Source organism: Vigna unguiculata, chromosome 11 (assembly GCF_037176805.1).
Source record: "Vigna unguiculata cultivar grain cowpea cultivar isolate G323 ecotype 2 chromosome 11, ASM3717680v1, whole genome shotgun sequence".
NCBI lineage: Eukaryota > Viridiplantae > Streptophyta > Magnoliopsida > Fabales > Fabaceae > Vigna > Vigna unguiculata.
The window spans coordinates 7,546,468-7,561,305 of NC_140802.1; the positions used below are offsets into that span (position 1 = coordinate 7,546,468).

Consider the following 14,838-nt stretch of genomic DNA (forward strand, 5'->3'; position numbering starts at 1 on the left):
AATTTTGGATGCTTTGAACTCTATAGTTCCTACCATCTTGTGTTTTTAGTAGTTACTGTATCAACTTGTACGTAGAGCCTCTCGTTCTCATGGCACGCTTCTTTTGGGGCATGGCAGAATTTGCGCTCTCGCATCAAGAATTATCAGGCCAAGCAATGGCCCTTATTCCAACTCAGTAATCTTGGTCAAAAAGAAAGATGGAAGATGATGATTCTGTGGATTATTAGGCAGTAAATAATGCTACAGTCCCAAACAAGTTTTCAATTCCTAACATAGAGGAGTTGCTAGATGAATTAAATGAAGCCACATACTTCGCTAAAATAGATATAGAGGCAAGTTATCACCATATCAAAATGCATGAACATGATGTTCTAAAACAACCTTCAAAACTCACCAAGGACATTGTCGGTCTCCAATTATGTCATTTGGGTAGGGTTAACAAATGCCCTGAGCCACTTTCCAATGCACTCTGAATGGCACACTTATCGTTCTTTGCAAGTATGTGTTTGAATTCTTATGTGGCATTTTGGTCTATAGTAAATATTGAGAAGATAATTTGGATCACTTGAGACAAGTATTATACACGCTCTCAGAACATTCTTTCTTTGCAAATTTTAAAACAATGTCATGTTTTCTTTCTTTTTATTGCGAGTTTTCCTAGCAGGTTCTATTTTCCTTACATTAGAACAAAGATCCCACATGAAGGACAATTGAGTTAGACAAGTCAATAAAAGAAAGAAAAGAGTATCCTTGTATTGTTTGTGGTAGTGACTTGGCAATAATACAATTTCAATAAAATTATAACTATGTTAAGAACGCACCAAGTGATGTATAGGAACTGTAGTTAACGTTCCAAATCTGCCATTGATGCGCCCAACTATTTCATGAACCTGGCTTGTAAGCTTTTGATCTGAAAAAATGTAAGAAATTTGTTTTTTATCAGTCATGATTCCAAAGCCAAAACTAAGGCGCCTTAATCAAAAATGTATAGAAAAATAGTAAATCATGTTTGGCGTGCCAATGTGTATGTTCCCAACACTAGGCATTTCAAACAAATTGAATGAGGAAAGAGACGAGTAAAACTCGGTATCCCAGGTATGAACATTAAGAATGAAGTGTAAAGTGAATGTGGCATAATAATAGTGCAACGAACATAATATAATGACTATGACTTCAGTATTTGACAAAATATTTTTTTTTTCATTGTGAAAGATTGATACATATAAAACAGAGACAAAACTGCAGAATAATGTATAGATATCTGAGATGATTTGCATTAATGCTGGCAACTTAAAGTACAAAACAATTTATTTTTGTCCAACATAAGATTCTAGAAAGTCCAAGTATAAATAAGGGTTTAATAGAAAACATTATAACTTTTACTTTAAACGAAATGACAACTTCCTTCTATTTTTAGAAGACATAATCTTTCATTTGTTGAAACAAAAATAATTTGAAAGTGAGCAGCCTTTTTTAAAGCAACTATACCAAAGAAGCCACAAGAACAAATAAAATAATGTGAGTAGCATACACTCAGGAACATCTGTTCTTGTCGGGACAGCGATTTGTAGCAGAACAACTTTATCACGCCAATAAGGATCTTCTTCCAAAAATTTTTCAAACGCTAAAATTTTCTGAGGGATTCCTTTAATCATATCAAGGCGATCAACACCTAACATTACCTGTCAAGGCAAGAAAAAGGTTGGAACAATTCAATTAATAGAACCGAATCAAATAAGCACTTAGATCATATAAAGAAAAGTGGCTGTCATGGGTTCATGGCACTGCATGCCAAACAAATACTTATACCCTGAAATTCTGAAAGCAACATTTTCATTGGGTCAGTCCCAAATTAAATCCCCCACTACTAGAACAATGTGGTAAAATGTGTAATACTTTCTAAACAAATCCGAAAGAAAATCCATTCCTTACTAGTACCACACAGAGATAGCAATAGCATGGTAACTGCTCTGATTAAGTTATATTGAAGATCAATGACAACCTCTCCTTAAAAGCTTAAGCTATTAGGTGCTCACAAAATATTTACATCTAACAATTCCCGTCACACAAGACCCACTTTGGCCCAAAAATGGAGTTTGACATCGCATAAGTCAATTTGTGCTGAAATTCAAGCCTTTTTAGTGAAGAATACACAGGGAAACTTAAACCTCTTTATAGAAGAATGCACAGGAAAAGTATTAGTGTTGAGCACGTCCTAAAGCCAATTTCAAGCTCAAGAATGGTTTTATACCTAACAATGATGCAACTTTCTGCGGACAATAAGAGGTCGAGTTTTATTTTAAGAATAGAAATATAATACAAGCAAAATATTTCTATGCTTAATTATTTACCCACCATTATTATTTTCTTGGAAATACTAACAACAAATGAACAACTCCAAGTAATATAAACCTAAAATTTGTTTCCAAACACAGCCTATGAAATTTAAAATTGTATTAAGATATTTAAGAAATTTGGGCACAGAATAAATCAAATAGTTCCTGACATGAGGTCTTAATACGTATAGGATAGACTAGTAAGTTGGAGGTACAGTTGAATAGTGATTTGTAATAGTGGCACATCTTATATAGTAGTATTTAGAACGCGAATTTTAGAGAATTTTCGCATGATTTTAAGGATTCACGTAGTGGCCAGCAATGGCTTCATTGTTTTTAACTCCAATTTTCTTCCCTTTCCAACCTATAAGTTTTCATCAATGCCATCATCTATATTTTATCTTGCCAATCCTTAAAAGCCTTTCACTTTGTCAGAATAAGAATAAATCCCTTACTCGTGAATACTGAAAAGCAAGAAGCGTAAATCTAAAACAATGCCAAAATTACTAGGAACAAGTAAAATAAGTTATTAGATATAAAGAAGTGTTTGCTATAAAGTTAGAGAAGCACCTTTCTGCCTTTAAATCTTTCTTGTAGTTCTTTGATGTGATCTTGTACTGCTGGAAGGTCAAGAGCTCGAATAAATCGTTCCGAGTCTATACCAATTGGAAACTGGCATTCAAGAGAACAGAGTCAAATTAGAAATTTGAATTTTAAGCTCAACATCGTAATTGATTAAATCTTGAATTTCATATAAAAATTTCTTCTTCCAGTCCTCCTTTTTTAATAGGTAAAGTTAGGGGCAAATTTTTAAACAACTGTTCAAATGACAAAGCAAGAGTTAGCTTGTAGACAAATTTTGTATCACATACTGCAGCAACTCGAGTTAGCTTCCCTTGATACTCAACCCCATAAGGTGTACCTTCAAGTCCAAGGATGCGAGTACAGGCACTAACAAAATGTCTTGCATAATCATAGGTGTGAAAACTGCAAGAAAATTTATTTCAAATCAAATAAAAACAATAAAAAAATAAAAATGATTAAACCCAAGAAGACGACATATAAACAAAGAAAATTCCAAATTAAGAATCTAAAAGAAACATACTTCTAAACTAAATGGAAAACTTTAGCCGAGTAAACTTGAAGTATAGCCCCATACTTCCATGATTTACATGACTAATACATAGGTAATAATACTCGTAACAGTTCAAATTTTATCATGATAAATGGCTTCATGATATGTATTCATATGTAATCTGTTTCCTGCGTTATGCTTTTAGTGGGTTGGTGTAATACTCTCAAAATCCATTTAGACACACTTTTGTATAAGCATGGTCCTCTGTATCCACTACCAGGACTATCAACCCTCTCCAATAAAATGATTTGCAGTCACTTTGACCAGTGGTTTGTCAACCCATCCACAAGGAAACTGAGAACATTTAGTCATCAGGCAGTAGTTTTCACCAATTGGGGTTACGGGGGTTACTGTCCGGTGACTGCAGTTGTTAGTTTCATGTATGTAAATTAGCTGATTAGACAGAAAGGAAATTGTTAGTATCCAGTTTCATGGAAAATACTAATATATAATAATGTTTATTCTCAAAATTTGCTTATATGAAATAGATACATGGAAGATAGAAGGTAGCTGAAGATATTTGCGAGAATCGAAAGGAGGAAATCAAGTCCACCTCTTTATAGACGAGAGGTACTGGGCATACCACAAACATCTATAACATGATCATATATATATATATATATATATATATATATATATATATATATATATATATATATATATATATATATATATATATTTAGTTTAGGAAACAGGATTTCCTATCAAGTGCAGTTTGCCAGCCAATGGTTAATGGCAAATTCGATGTACTAAACTAGTGGTTTATTATAACTTGCCCCAAAACAGTCAAGACATACTTGGTAAGCATTTACAGGTTGAGTCTAATGACAGCATCTTATATATCTACACAAATTGTCAAAAAGTCCCCTGAAAATTTTATTATCAAATCACGTGCCCGTATCAAATTTATAATAATGATACCAAAGCGTGACTGCTAAATGGAGGAGCCAGATAGGACTTACCCAACTAAATCAGCAGCGAGAACGGAATGCAGGAGCTCTGAACGAGATGGCAGTGTCCTGTGAATTTCAGAAGATGGAAAAGGGGTGTGGAGAAACCATCCAACTTTCATTTTTTTGTTATGTTTCTTTAGGCATTTTGGAAGGAACATAAGATGGTAATCATGGCACCAAACAACATCACCCTCTTCATAGTGCTTGTTCACAACATCAGCAAACATCTGATTTGCTTTCTCATATGCCTCAAACTGAGACTGAAAACTGCGTGTGGTGGCAAGGCGGTCTTCTTGTGGAAGTCCAAGGTAGTGGAAAAGGGGCCACAATATATTGTTGCAATAGCCATTATAATACTGATGAACAATCTCTTCATCAAGAAATACAGGGATACACCTCTGCAACGCACAACAACTTTCATGAATTATTTACAACATTTTCTTCTACTGAATATAGTATACGGCGGAAACAACGTACGGGAACACGTGGCATGTTAATAAGTGCTTAATTTCTGTCTTTATAAAACAATTAGAACTAATTAAGAATTATGATACCTACTACTTCTAAATTTACGCTCTCTATATTGCCAACATCAACTAATTTTTGTAACATTAAAAAAACTCATAAAAATTGAAGATATACAAAAAAAATTACAGCAACATAGCACACTCAATTAACTGAGATATTTAACCGTATACCTTTTCAGCCAACGCTTTAGTAAGTGCCTTCTGTCCAATCTCATCTGGCACGTTCACTCCAGCCCAACCTATCCACCTTGCCTCAAACTCCTTCACACCTTTGTAAAAGAACATGATCATGTTAGAGCAGATGAAGACGGTAATTTAATATTTTTTTCTCTCTAAAATCTCATTGAAATAATTAAAAGAAATTGTATAAATATAATCTTTAAATAAATTATGTTTAGAATTTAATTAGATTACACTAACTCTATAGAAGATGTATAGACTACCGTTAAATCATATAATAACATGTATAAAACAAAATCAGTTTAAAAATCATTAATGTATAAAAGCCAGCCCAAACTCTTAATTTAGTACAAGTTTAAATAAATTTCACATTCAACATAGCTGTAAACTTTTTTTCTAAACTACCCATTATTTCGAAAGGCAAACAATGGGCGCAGACATAAAAAAAGGTGTAACAGTTACACCGCCAACCACACTGATACATTTAGTCCTACGACTTGAAAAGCCGTCACAAATTTGGAAGGAAAAAAGAATAGAAATACTATTTGTAATTATTATCCAACCAACACCAAAAAAAAATCTGAGATGTGGTAAATATGATAGAAAGAAAACTCTCGATTAAAAAAGTACAAAAAATTACTTTTCTTTAATTTAATAACCTTGACTTACGGTTTTATTACTCTTTTTAAAAATAAAATATAATAATGAAATAAGTATTTAAAAGTAGATATCAATAATAAGCAATATTTTTCTATAAAAAATTAATAGAAATGATTACGAGGTAATTTATGGAAATTTTGTCACGTTAAATTCTCTAAAACTTTGTCTTTAATTTATACATAAATAAACTAATTTTGATTTTAGAAAAAAATATTTTCATAGAAAACCCTTGAACTTCTTTTGGTAAAAAAAACGGGAAACTATGTTGGATGAAAATGATTAAAAGCAAAATTTAAATTAAGGATATTTGATTGAAAATAAAAATACAATAACTGGGGGGCATGAATCCTCTCTAATTAAGAAAAAAAAAATCAAGAGTAGAGACTGTTAAAATTTCACATCCATCAATGTTTTTGCTATACTTTTTATATTAAAATTATTAAATTAAATAACTAAATGAAGGTTGAGATGTCATAGCATTCTATAAAAACAGTACAAATACTATAACAATCCCATCATTTAAAAATTATTCTTTTAACCAAATAAGTACAAACATATGACCTATACTCAATCCCTTCCTTTCAGTAAGGTTCTTGTGAATGGAATAAATATGTTTGGAAATCACGATTCCATTAATTACTTAAAAATACTGGTACAGCCAAACAAGTTATAATGCCTTTCCCCATATTTTACACCTATTTATATCACCCAAAAAAAGTTATTAATTAATCTGAAATTTTGTCAGCTGAACGAGTTCAGAATTTATTGAATTTTTTTGATATTGTCTTTTGAGCACTAAAATTATACTAATACTTTAAAAATAATTTTAACATATTTTAAAATTTTAGAATCATTGACCATCAAAATGTTTTTCTGAAGGCGCAGCAGAACAGCAGAAAAAAACTCAGCAAAATCAAAATTCTAGCTGAACCCTCTCTCTTCCATCAGAAAATACAACACAGAAACAGCATGATGATAATCATGGTGACAGCCACTTACCTAACAACGCGCTGACGAGACCACCGGCACTTATCTCCAACGACCACGCGTCCTCGCCTTTCCTTACTGCCGACACCGGCAACCTATTAGCAACCACCAACAGCCTCTGTCTAAACGGCTTCGTTTCATGCCTCTCTTCCCCCACCCCCTTCCTCACCCTACTCCCTTCAACACCATCACCCGCCTCGCTCACTACTTCCCTCAAACGCGCCTTCTCCTTCTCGAAAGCCTCACCACTGCTCCCATTGACCTCATTCCCCTCCTTCAACTGAATCACTCTCCCACTCTTCCGCAGCTCTCTCTCTCTCAGAAGCCGTTCCACACGCCCCGGTATTTGGTTTCCGTGGTACTTGTTCCCAGGCATACGCTCGTTCTTCCTACACACCACGCTTCAATAATCAACAACAGTTTCTTCCAACCTGCATTCAAAAACACGCTCCATCAACAACAGTGAACACAAAAACAAAAATCCAGCAAACAAACCAACGGAAAACATTAATCATAAACAACCAATTTGTTCGGTCCAACGCGTTGGAGATTTTTGACATTCGAAATATCTATTTCAGTAAAACAGAGATTCACAGAGGAGTTTAATTTAAACGAATGCAGCAACCACATTGCATGGAGTAAAACAAAATCGCGAACATTCAGATGCAGTTTTCGAGCGTTTTTTTTTTTTTTTGCTGACATTCTTCTATCAGAATTCTAGGTTTTCTTTCCTATAATACAAATGCTCATTAACGGAATTATCAATTATCAAATACGACGAAACTATACAAAATTGATACTAACGGATTAGAATTTGACTATATAACCAAATCAAATGTTTAGTTCGAACATAAATTTCTCTGGAAAAAAAGTAACAATTGCGTTCTTCTACACGAACAACAGCATAAGCATGTGAGAAACTGAGATATGAACCTTTCGTATGATGAAACCGTTGCGAAAATAAGAACGCAGTGAAAAAACAGTGATGAACATAGAGAGAAAAAGTTTGAATAGAAATTGAAGAGTAACCTCGCTCCGTGAGGTAGCGTTGAGGAGAAGCAAGAGACAGAGAATCCTGTCCGCGAAATCTTTGGGAAGTGTTTGGACAGCGAGTTAACAGCTGTGTATGAAGAGGTGGGAAGTGAGTGGAAAATTTTGAAGAATCTGAATGACAAAGAATGTTGAAGCTAATGGTATCACTTAGAGAAAAGAAAGCGGAATAGTGGAATCCCCGTGTAAGTTTCAGAAGCCACTTTAAAACGCCCCGCCCATGCAGGTAACACATAACCAGAAGCAGAGTTCAAAATGGGAGCCAAAAACTTTTTTTTTTTTTTTTTACGTTCAAAATTGAAGTAAATTTGGTAAGCAGAATTTCTCAAGAGGAAATTTAGGTGTGATTTTTTTAAGATTTTTTAGTATTATTATTTGGGTGGTGACCGAGAAACACCCCATATCTCAATAAATCGCTATCCGACATCCATCGTATCATATTTTTATTTTAAAATATAAAATAATTTAAAGGAAATCAACTAAAATTAAAAATATCTTATTTTCTTTCTAGCAGTTGTGTTATAGATGTAGAAAAACTTTTGAGTTGTTATTTTAGTTAAAAGTAACTTTTATTCTTTGTATAATGTATATTTAACTTTTTACTAGAGTTATTGAAAAGAAATGTCTTTATATAATATAAAATATTTTCAAAGTAGTAAATATAATAGTAATCACTATAATGAAAGTGATGATAGTGAATAGAATAAGTTATTGTAATTATTTATGATCTTGACCGATTTTTAAATAATATATATTCAAATATAATTAAGACTTAAGTATATTTTTCTATCTTGTAAAATTAGTTTGTCCTAATTTTGATTTTTATACTTTTTTTTTTCTATTTTTATAAAATTTGAAATCACTTATTATTTTAAATTATTATTTGTAGTCCCTTACGTTCATTTAAAATAAAAGAATAACATTTACAGATCTTTTAACAGTTTTGTTCAACTAATATATAAGAGAGAAAAAATGGTTTATCCTTTTAAGGTTTTCTTAATATTTGTTTACTATTTTTAAGAATGAGTTTTATTTTTTTTTTTCTATCTAGAGAGAGTGGTATTGTAGAGTTCTTATGTTATTATTCAAGTACTTAATAGTGGTTCTTAATTGCTAATTGTATTTTGATCCTAATAACATTGGAATAATGTTGTAGACAAATTTTAGTATTTCATGTAAGTTAGTATGATCTTTCACATCTTGAAAGAATTATTCTCATTATTGGATATACACTAGTAGTGTGAAAGTGCATGTCTAAAAAAACTATGACAAAGAAAATACTTAATATTTAAGTGTGTCCATTATTGTCTCAAAGAAAATACTTAATATTTAAGTGTGTCCATTATTGTCTCACAATTTATGTAACCTTACTTAGTGAATCGGTTCATAATCTACCATCATTTTTCAAGTAAATACTACTCATAATGAAAGTGTATTAGTTGGTTTTAAAGTCATAATAACAAAATATGAGACAAACAAATTTAACGAGAATAATTTATCTTTGTGGAAACTAAAGATGAAGACAATTTTAAGAAAAGAAAATTGTGTAGATGCACTTGAAGAAATACTACCATGAAGGAAGGAAATCAATAGCTATGTCACCGCAAATTTACATTTAACAAAGCCATATGTGGTTTTGTTTAGCATTAAGAAAAAGACTACTACAAAGGACATTTAGGATAGTCTCATCAAATTGTACGAGGTCAAGTTACTTCATATGAAAAAACTTGAAGATAAAACTTTACACTCTTCAAATAAGTGGGTCCACATTAGTGACAAATTACATTATAACAATATGAGTATGTTATTTGTCTGATTTATCCAACTTTCAACAAAAAATTTCAACATAGTTGAAAGTGAACGTTTGAAGCTTCTACTTTAGAGTTTACCTTACTTGTATAGTCAACTGATCTAGATAAAAAAAATAAGGTAGAAATGGAAAGTTTAATGCAAACAATCAACAAAATATGGTCTATTGGGAGTCAAACACCTGAAAAATTAAAGGCTTTGGGAAATAAGCATTTAAATGATATTGTGGCAAGAGAGAACATGCAATGAAATATTGTTGGCTCAAAAAAGAATAAAAGAAAGGACTCTAAAGTATCTCACAAAATTGTGTTAGGCGTACCATAGAAAACAAAGATATTCTAGTTTGTGAAGCAATAATAAACTCTAATGGGAAAAGAAGTTACATGGTAATTGGATAGTTGATCCAATGTAACTTGGCACATGAATCTGCATCATGATTGGATTTATTCTTAGGAACTATGTTCATGGGAAATGATTATGTCTTAGAGATTGTTGAAGTTCACATAGTCAAAATAAAATTGTATGGTGATACTATACACATAGTTCAAGAGATATAATATGTGAAAAACTTAAAGAATAATTTATTGTCAATTGAACAATTAGATGACTTTAGGTGTGAGATTCAAACTGAAGGTGAGACTTTAAAGATGGTGAGCAAGAATTTGGTAGTCATAAAAGCATAGGACATCATGACAAATTTGTATGTTCTTTTGGGAGATACATTGCAAGAAATAAATACAATAGTTGCATCAACAAGTCAAGAAAAAATAATAATGGTGTGGCATCACAAACTTAATCATATGTATGAGCGAGTGATTATTCTTCCTTGCATGTATTTAACTATTAAGAAAGAATAAGGTTGGATCCAAAATCTAAAAATATATATTCTTGAGCTATGTTGACAATGTAAAGAGGTATATTAATATAGGATCCCATTATGCACAAGGTTGTTATTAAAAGATATGTAGTTTTTTAGAAAATAAACTACAAAATTGGCATAAACTAGAAGGCTTTACAAAATATGAAAACTTGGTTGCATATTTGTATTATTTAAAGCAAGTGCCTCAATGTTAATACAAAAGAATTTATCCATTCCTTATTAGACCTAGCAAGTTCAGATCATTGTACTTATTACAATAGGTTTGATGATAATGATTTTATCATCTTGTTGTAGTATTTGATGACATGTTGGTGGCAATCCCAATAAAGCTCAAATCAAAGAATTGAAGATATAGTTGGATAGAGAGCTTGAAATGAAGGTTTAGCTTTCTCAAAAGAATTATTTACTAAAAGTCTTGGAACACTTCAACATGTAAGATTAAAAGCAAACTTTGCACCACTTCGGTTTAATTGTAAGTTATCTTTATGTATGATTCCAACAATAAAGCAGAAGATATAAATATCTTGAAGCATTAGTGGTGGGAAGCCATATGTATGTCATGTGGTCTATACAAGACCAGACATTGAAGATGTAGTGGGTGATCAGTAGATTCATAGTAAATTCTAGTGAAGTGCGAAATCTTTTTAAAAGACTCCTTAACTATATAAAAGGAATCTCAAGTGTTGAATTATGTTTCAAAAGATCAAAACTAGTTCTTAGAGGTTGTACTAATTTAAAATTTTGCAATTGATCTTTATAACAAGAGATATACCATTAACTATGTATTTACACTATTTATAAAAGGGACTCAAAGGGACTCATAATTGGTTCTAAAGTTACCCAAGCATGCAAGAAAATTATATGGATTTAAAGGTTAATAAAGAGACTGAACACAAACTAAAAGATTGTTTTATATTATAACAACTATAGTATTAATTAACACATATTTTATATACACTTTTTATAACTTTAGTTTATACTAAATACACTTTTCATATATTTTATTTTCAGTTTGTTACCTTTTTTCATTAATAACAAAGTAGATTCGTTATACTTATTTATTTTAATTTTATATTTTCAGTTTATATAACTGGACTTCACTATAAAACTTACAGTTTTACTGTAAAAGTATGAGAATTGTATTTTTTTTTATACATTATAATTTATTTACTGTCAAAGCAAATTAGGTAAAAACATTTGACCAAAAACAAAAAAGAAAAAAATAATCTACACAGTCAATAATGTAGGTTCGCGGCTAAATTTATGGTACTTGACGCAAACATGAAAGGAACAAGTGAACATTCCTTCATAATTAACCCTAACCAAAGCTCACGTAAGAATGCCAACACCTATAATTCAGCTGAGGCAAAAGTTGACTATGTTTACCTTTACCTATTTTTCCTCACATGGTGATTTTTATACGACTAACTTTGATTAAAAGGTTCTATTCAATCTGAGGTCAAAAGTCCAAAGCCTAGTGAAGAATATTTTTAACTTTAAACATTTCTTTCCTTCAAAAGTTTAGATACACTTTAGAATATGATAAAGACATGTTTTTCTTATATATTAACAAATTTTTAATAATATGTAATCACATATTATTGAAAGAAACGTTTTGGTTTCATTGTTATAATGTTATCAATCCGGTTCAACATACTAAAGTCGGTTTAATGATTATGAATTATCTAATTAGCTCAAAAGGTAAGTATTGGAACATTTATGATGGTTATAATTTAATGATCATAAATATAAGTAAATATGAGATTAGTTTTATAAACACTTGTGAAATTCTATTCTCCTAAAGTAAAGATTTTATATGTTGAAGGAAAATGGAGTTATAAAGCTTAATGAAAAAGAAAATGAAATGTTATTTACATTTTAAAAATTTATTTGTTTTTTGTGAGTGCAAGTCTTAGGATTTGACTCATTGTGTGGTTGATTCAACACTATTGGTACTTGTTAGGCACAATAGCTATAGTGTCGGTAGACACATCAAGAAATAGAAGAGAAAAAAAGTGAGAGGGAAGTGTAATTTGGCTTTTAGATGAGAATCTTCTTCTTATTAATTGGTCATAATAAGAGAAGAAAAAATAATGAATATACCATGGATTTCACTATTAAAAGAATGACATGTCGACAAGTTTGTCCTTGTGAAATAAAAAATTTCGTAAGGGGTTTTGAATAATATTGTTATCCTTAACATTACACTATCTTTAATTTTGTTTTGTTAGTTAAAGTAGTCCAAATTTTAATGGAATACAAAACTTTTAATGAATTGAGTTGGAGTGAAGTTTGTACTATTTATTGAAAAATCAAACATATTCATATACACATTATCAACAACTAAACTAAAACTTTTCCAGAGTCGAAGTATAGTGGTAAAAATAATATAAAATATAATGCTTAAAGTTTTTTTCTTCTTATCTTGTCCATATTAATATGATTAAAAAATTAAATTAAAATATTTAATTAAAACTTGTATCGTAAAACTCTAGAAAATACCAACTTGATTATTTTAATATTAAAAGGTTTTAGTATAAATAGTTTTGTTATAAAAGAGTTTTATTATTTTAAAACATTACTTATCTAGAAATCACTTTTTTAGAGTTCTTTAACTTCTTTTTAGGAGTTCTCGTTCTCTGTTCGTTTGATTGAAGATCTGAGACCGCATGAATGATTCTCGCGGCGAGCTCTTCAATTTGGACCAATCAATTTCTCTATCTGCATAAGTTAAGTTTCAATTTTCTTTGTCTTCTTCTAGTTTCTATTGCATGTGAAACCTTTCTGCTTACATGTGCCTTTTAATCTTCTATATGAGTCTTTGATTATCAGTGATCATAATAGTAGGTCATGATCATTCTTGTGATGTTTATATGTGTAGATAAAGCATCATGTGTGGTTGGAGGTAGTTTGATGTTTCAAGAACTGTTTGGGCTGTCTTTTACAGGTGAGGGAAGCTAATTTTAGTTTTGCATGTTGAGATTTGTTAATTAGTGCTATGAAATGTGAATGTGGTGTTTTAAGTTGTGAATCTGTATTTTCTGGCTCTATAATGATGAACTGCATGTGTAATCATAAAGTGGTAAATTAAATTGTACGTGAGTGTTTAATTTGATTTGAATATGTGTAGTATGTAGAATTCTTTATGACTTGATTTTGTATTGGTGAAATGTTGTGAAATTAATCAATATGTTGTTGAGAATACTAATTTTGAGAGTGAATTGGGTAATTTGACACTGGTTAAGCCAAGAAATACGAGTTTTGTGATAATTGAAATGTTTAAACATTGGGACTTAGTTCAAGTAGTGTTAAATTACTTAAATCAAACTCAAAAGGAGAATTAGAGATGTTCTAATAAGGTTGGGCGCCACTAATAGGTTTAGGCGCCAATGAGTCAATAGCCACTGACTTGGGGGTGTTGGGTGTCACTTTTTTACCGTCGGGTTCTAGCAAGTCAATGGGTTCCAAGGGCTGAGCGTCAGGTGCCACTTTTCCAGTGTTGGGCACCACCTTGTTTTTCTAATCTGCGTTCTTTGGATAAAATGAAGATTCTCGCTTCATTAATCATTGGATCGAGCTAATGTTGACAACAAATCCTAGGCACATGAATTATTGCTTTGACTGGTGGGATCTTTGATTTGAGATCTTTAGTTAGAATAGTTAATTTCTTATGTTTGTCCTAATTTAGGTTTCCCTTTTTATTAAAGCACTTCTTATTTTTGGTTTTGGTTTAACTTGGTATAATTGAAGGTATCTGGTTGTTTATAGAATTGTTGATGAATTCATTGATGAATATGCATGTGCTTAATGTCGTATGAAATTATGATGTTGATGATGATGGGCTTGTTAATGCTTATAAGCATGCATGAAAATATATGATGATTGTAATTGATCACGAACATGATGTTTGGTATTTGGAATTTGATGTGGAATCATGTTTGTGGATGAAAGTATGAGTTTGGCTTGATTCCATGAATCTTGTAGGGAGATTCTATGTTGGTGTTCTTTTAGTGTATGCATTGATGTAAGGAGTCAATACTGGATGTTTATCCTAATACTCTAATACATGTTCAAGACTCGTATAGAGTAGAATAGTTATGTGGTGATATAGGCAAGAGGTCTTGTTATTAAGAATGACCCTATGATTCTTATGATAGTTAAAGGAACTAACCTTGTGTGTATCAACTCAGGTAGAGCAGCTTAGGTCGAGCATTATTCTTTATTACCACAAGTGCAAAAATCACAAAGAATCATACATCAATGTCTAGATTCGCATAATGAGTCTAAAGGGTATGTATATGTTTGGTATTTTATGAATGTT

At 31.3% G+C, this 14,838-nt stretch overlaps 1 protein-coding gene across 3 annotated transcripts in view; it reads right to left on the minus strand.

The window, feature by feature from the left end:
• The window catches only part of LOC114169734 (alpha,alpha-trehalose-phosphate synthase [UDP-forming] 1-like), a 41,805-nt gene that overhangs the window by 9,704 nt on the left and 17,263 nt on the right, over positions 1-14,838 (minus strand). Inside the window, exons 1-8 of one of the 3 annotated variants that reach the window (XM_028055004.2) lie at positions 7,808-8,056; positions 6,791-7,209; positions 5,123-5,220; positions 4,434-4,822; positions 3,209-3,323; positions 2,907-3,008; positions 1,532-1,682; positions 822-910 (exon numbers count right to left, since the gene is read on the minus strand). In XM_028055004.2, the coding sequence (XP_027910805.1) occupies positions 822-910; positions 1,532-1,682; positions 2,907-3,008; positions 3,209-3,323; positions 4,434-4,822; positions 5,123-5,220; positions 6,791-7,154 (1,308 nt within the window). In that variant the 5' untranslated portion in view covers positions 7,155-7,209; positions 7,808-8,056. Of the gene's footprint in view, positions 1-821; positions 911-1,531; positions 1,683-2,906; positions 3,009-3,208; positions 3,324-4,433; positions 4,823-5,122; positions 5,221-6,790; positions 7,210-7,711; positions 8,057-14,838 lie in introns of those variants that run through there. The other 2 variants (XM_028055005.2, XM_028055006.2) reach the window with 2 other exon arrangements.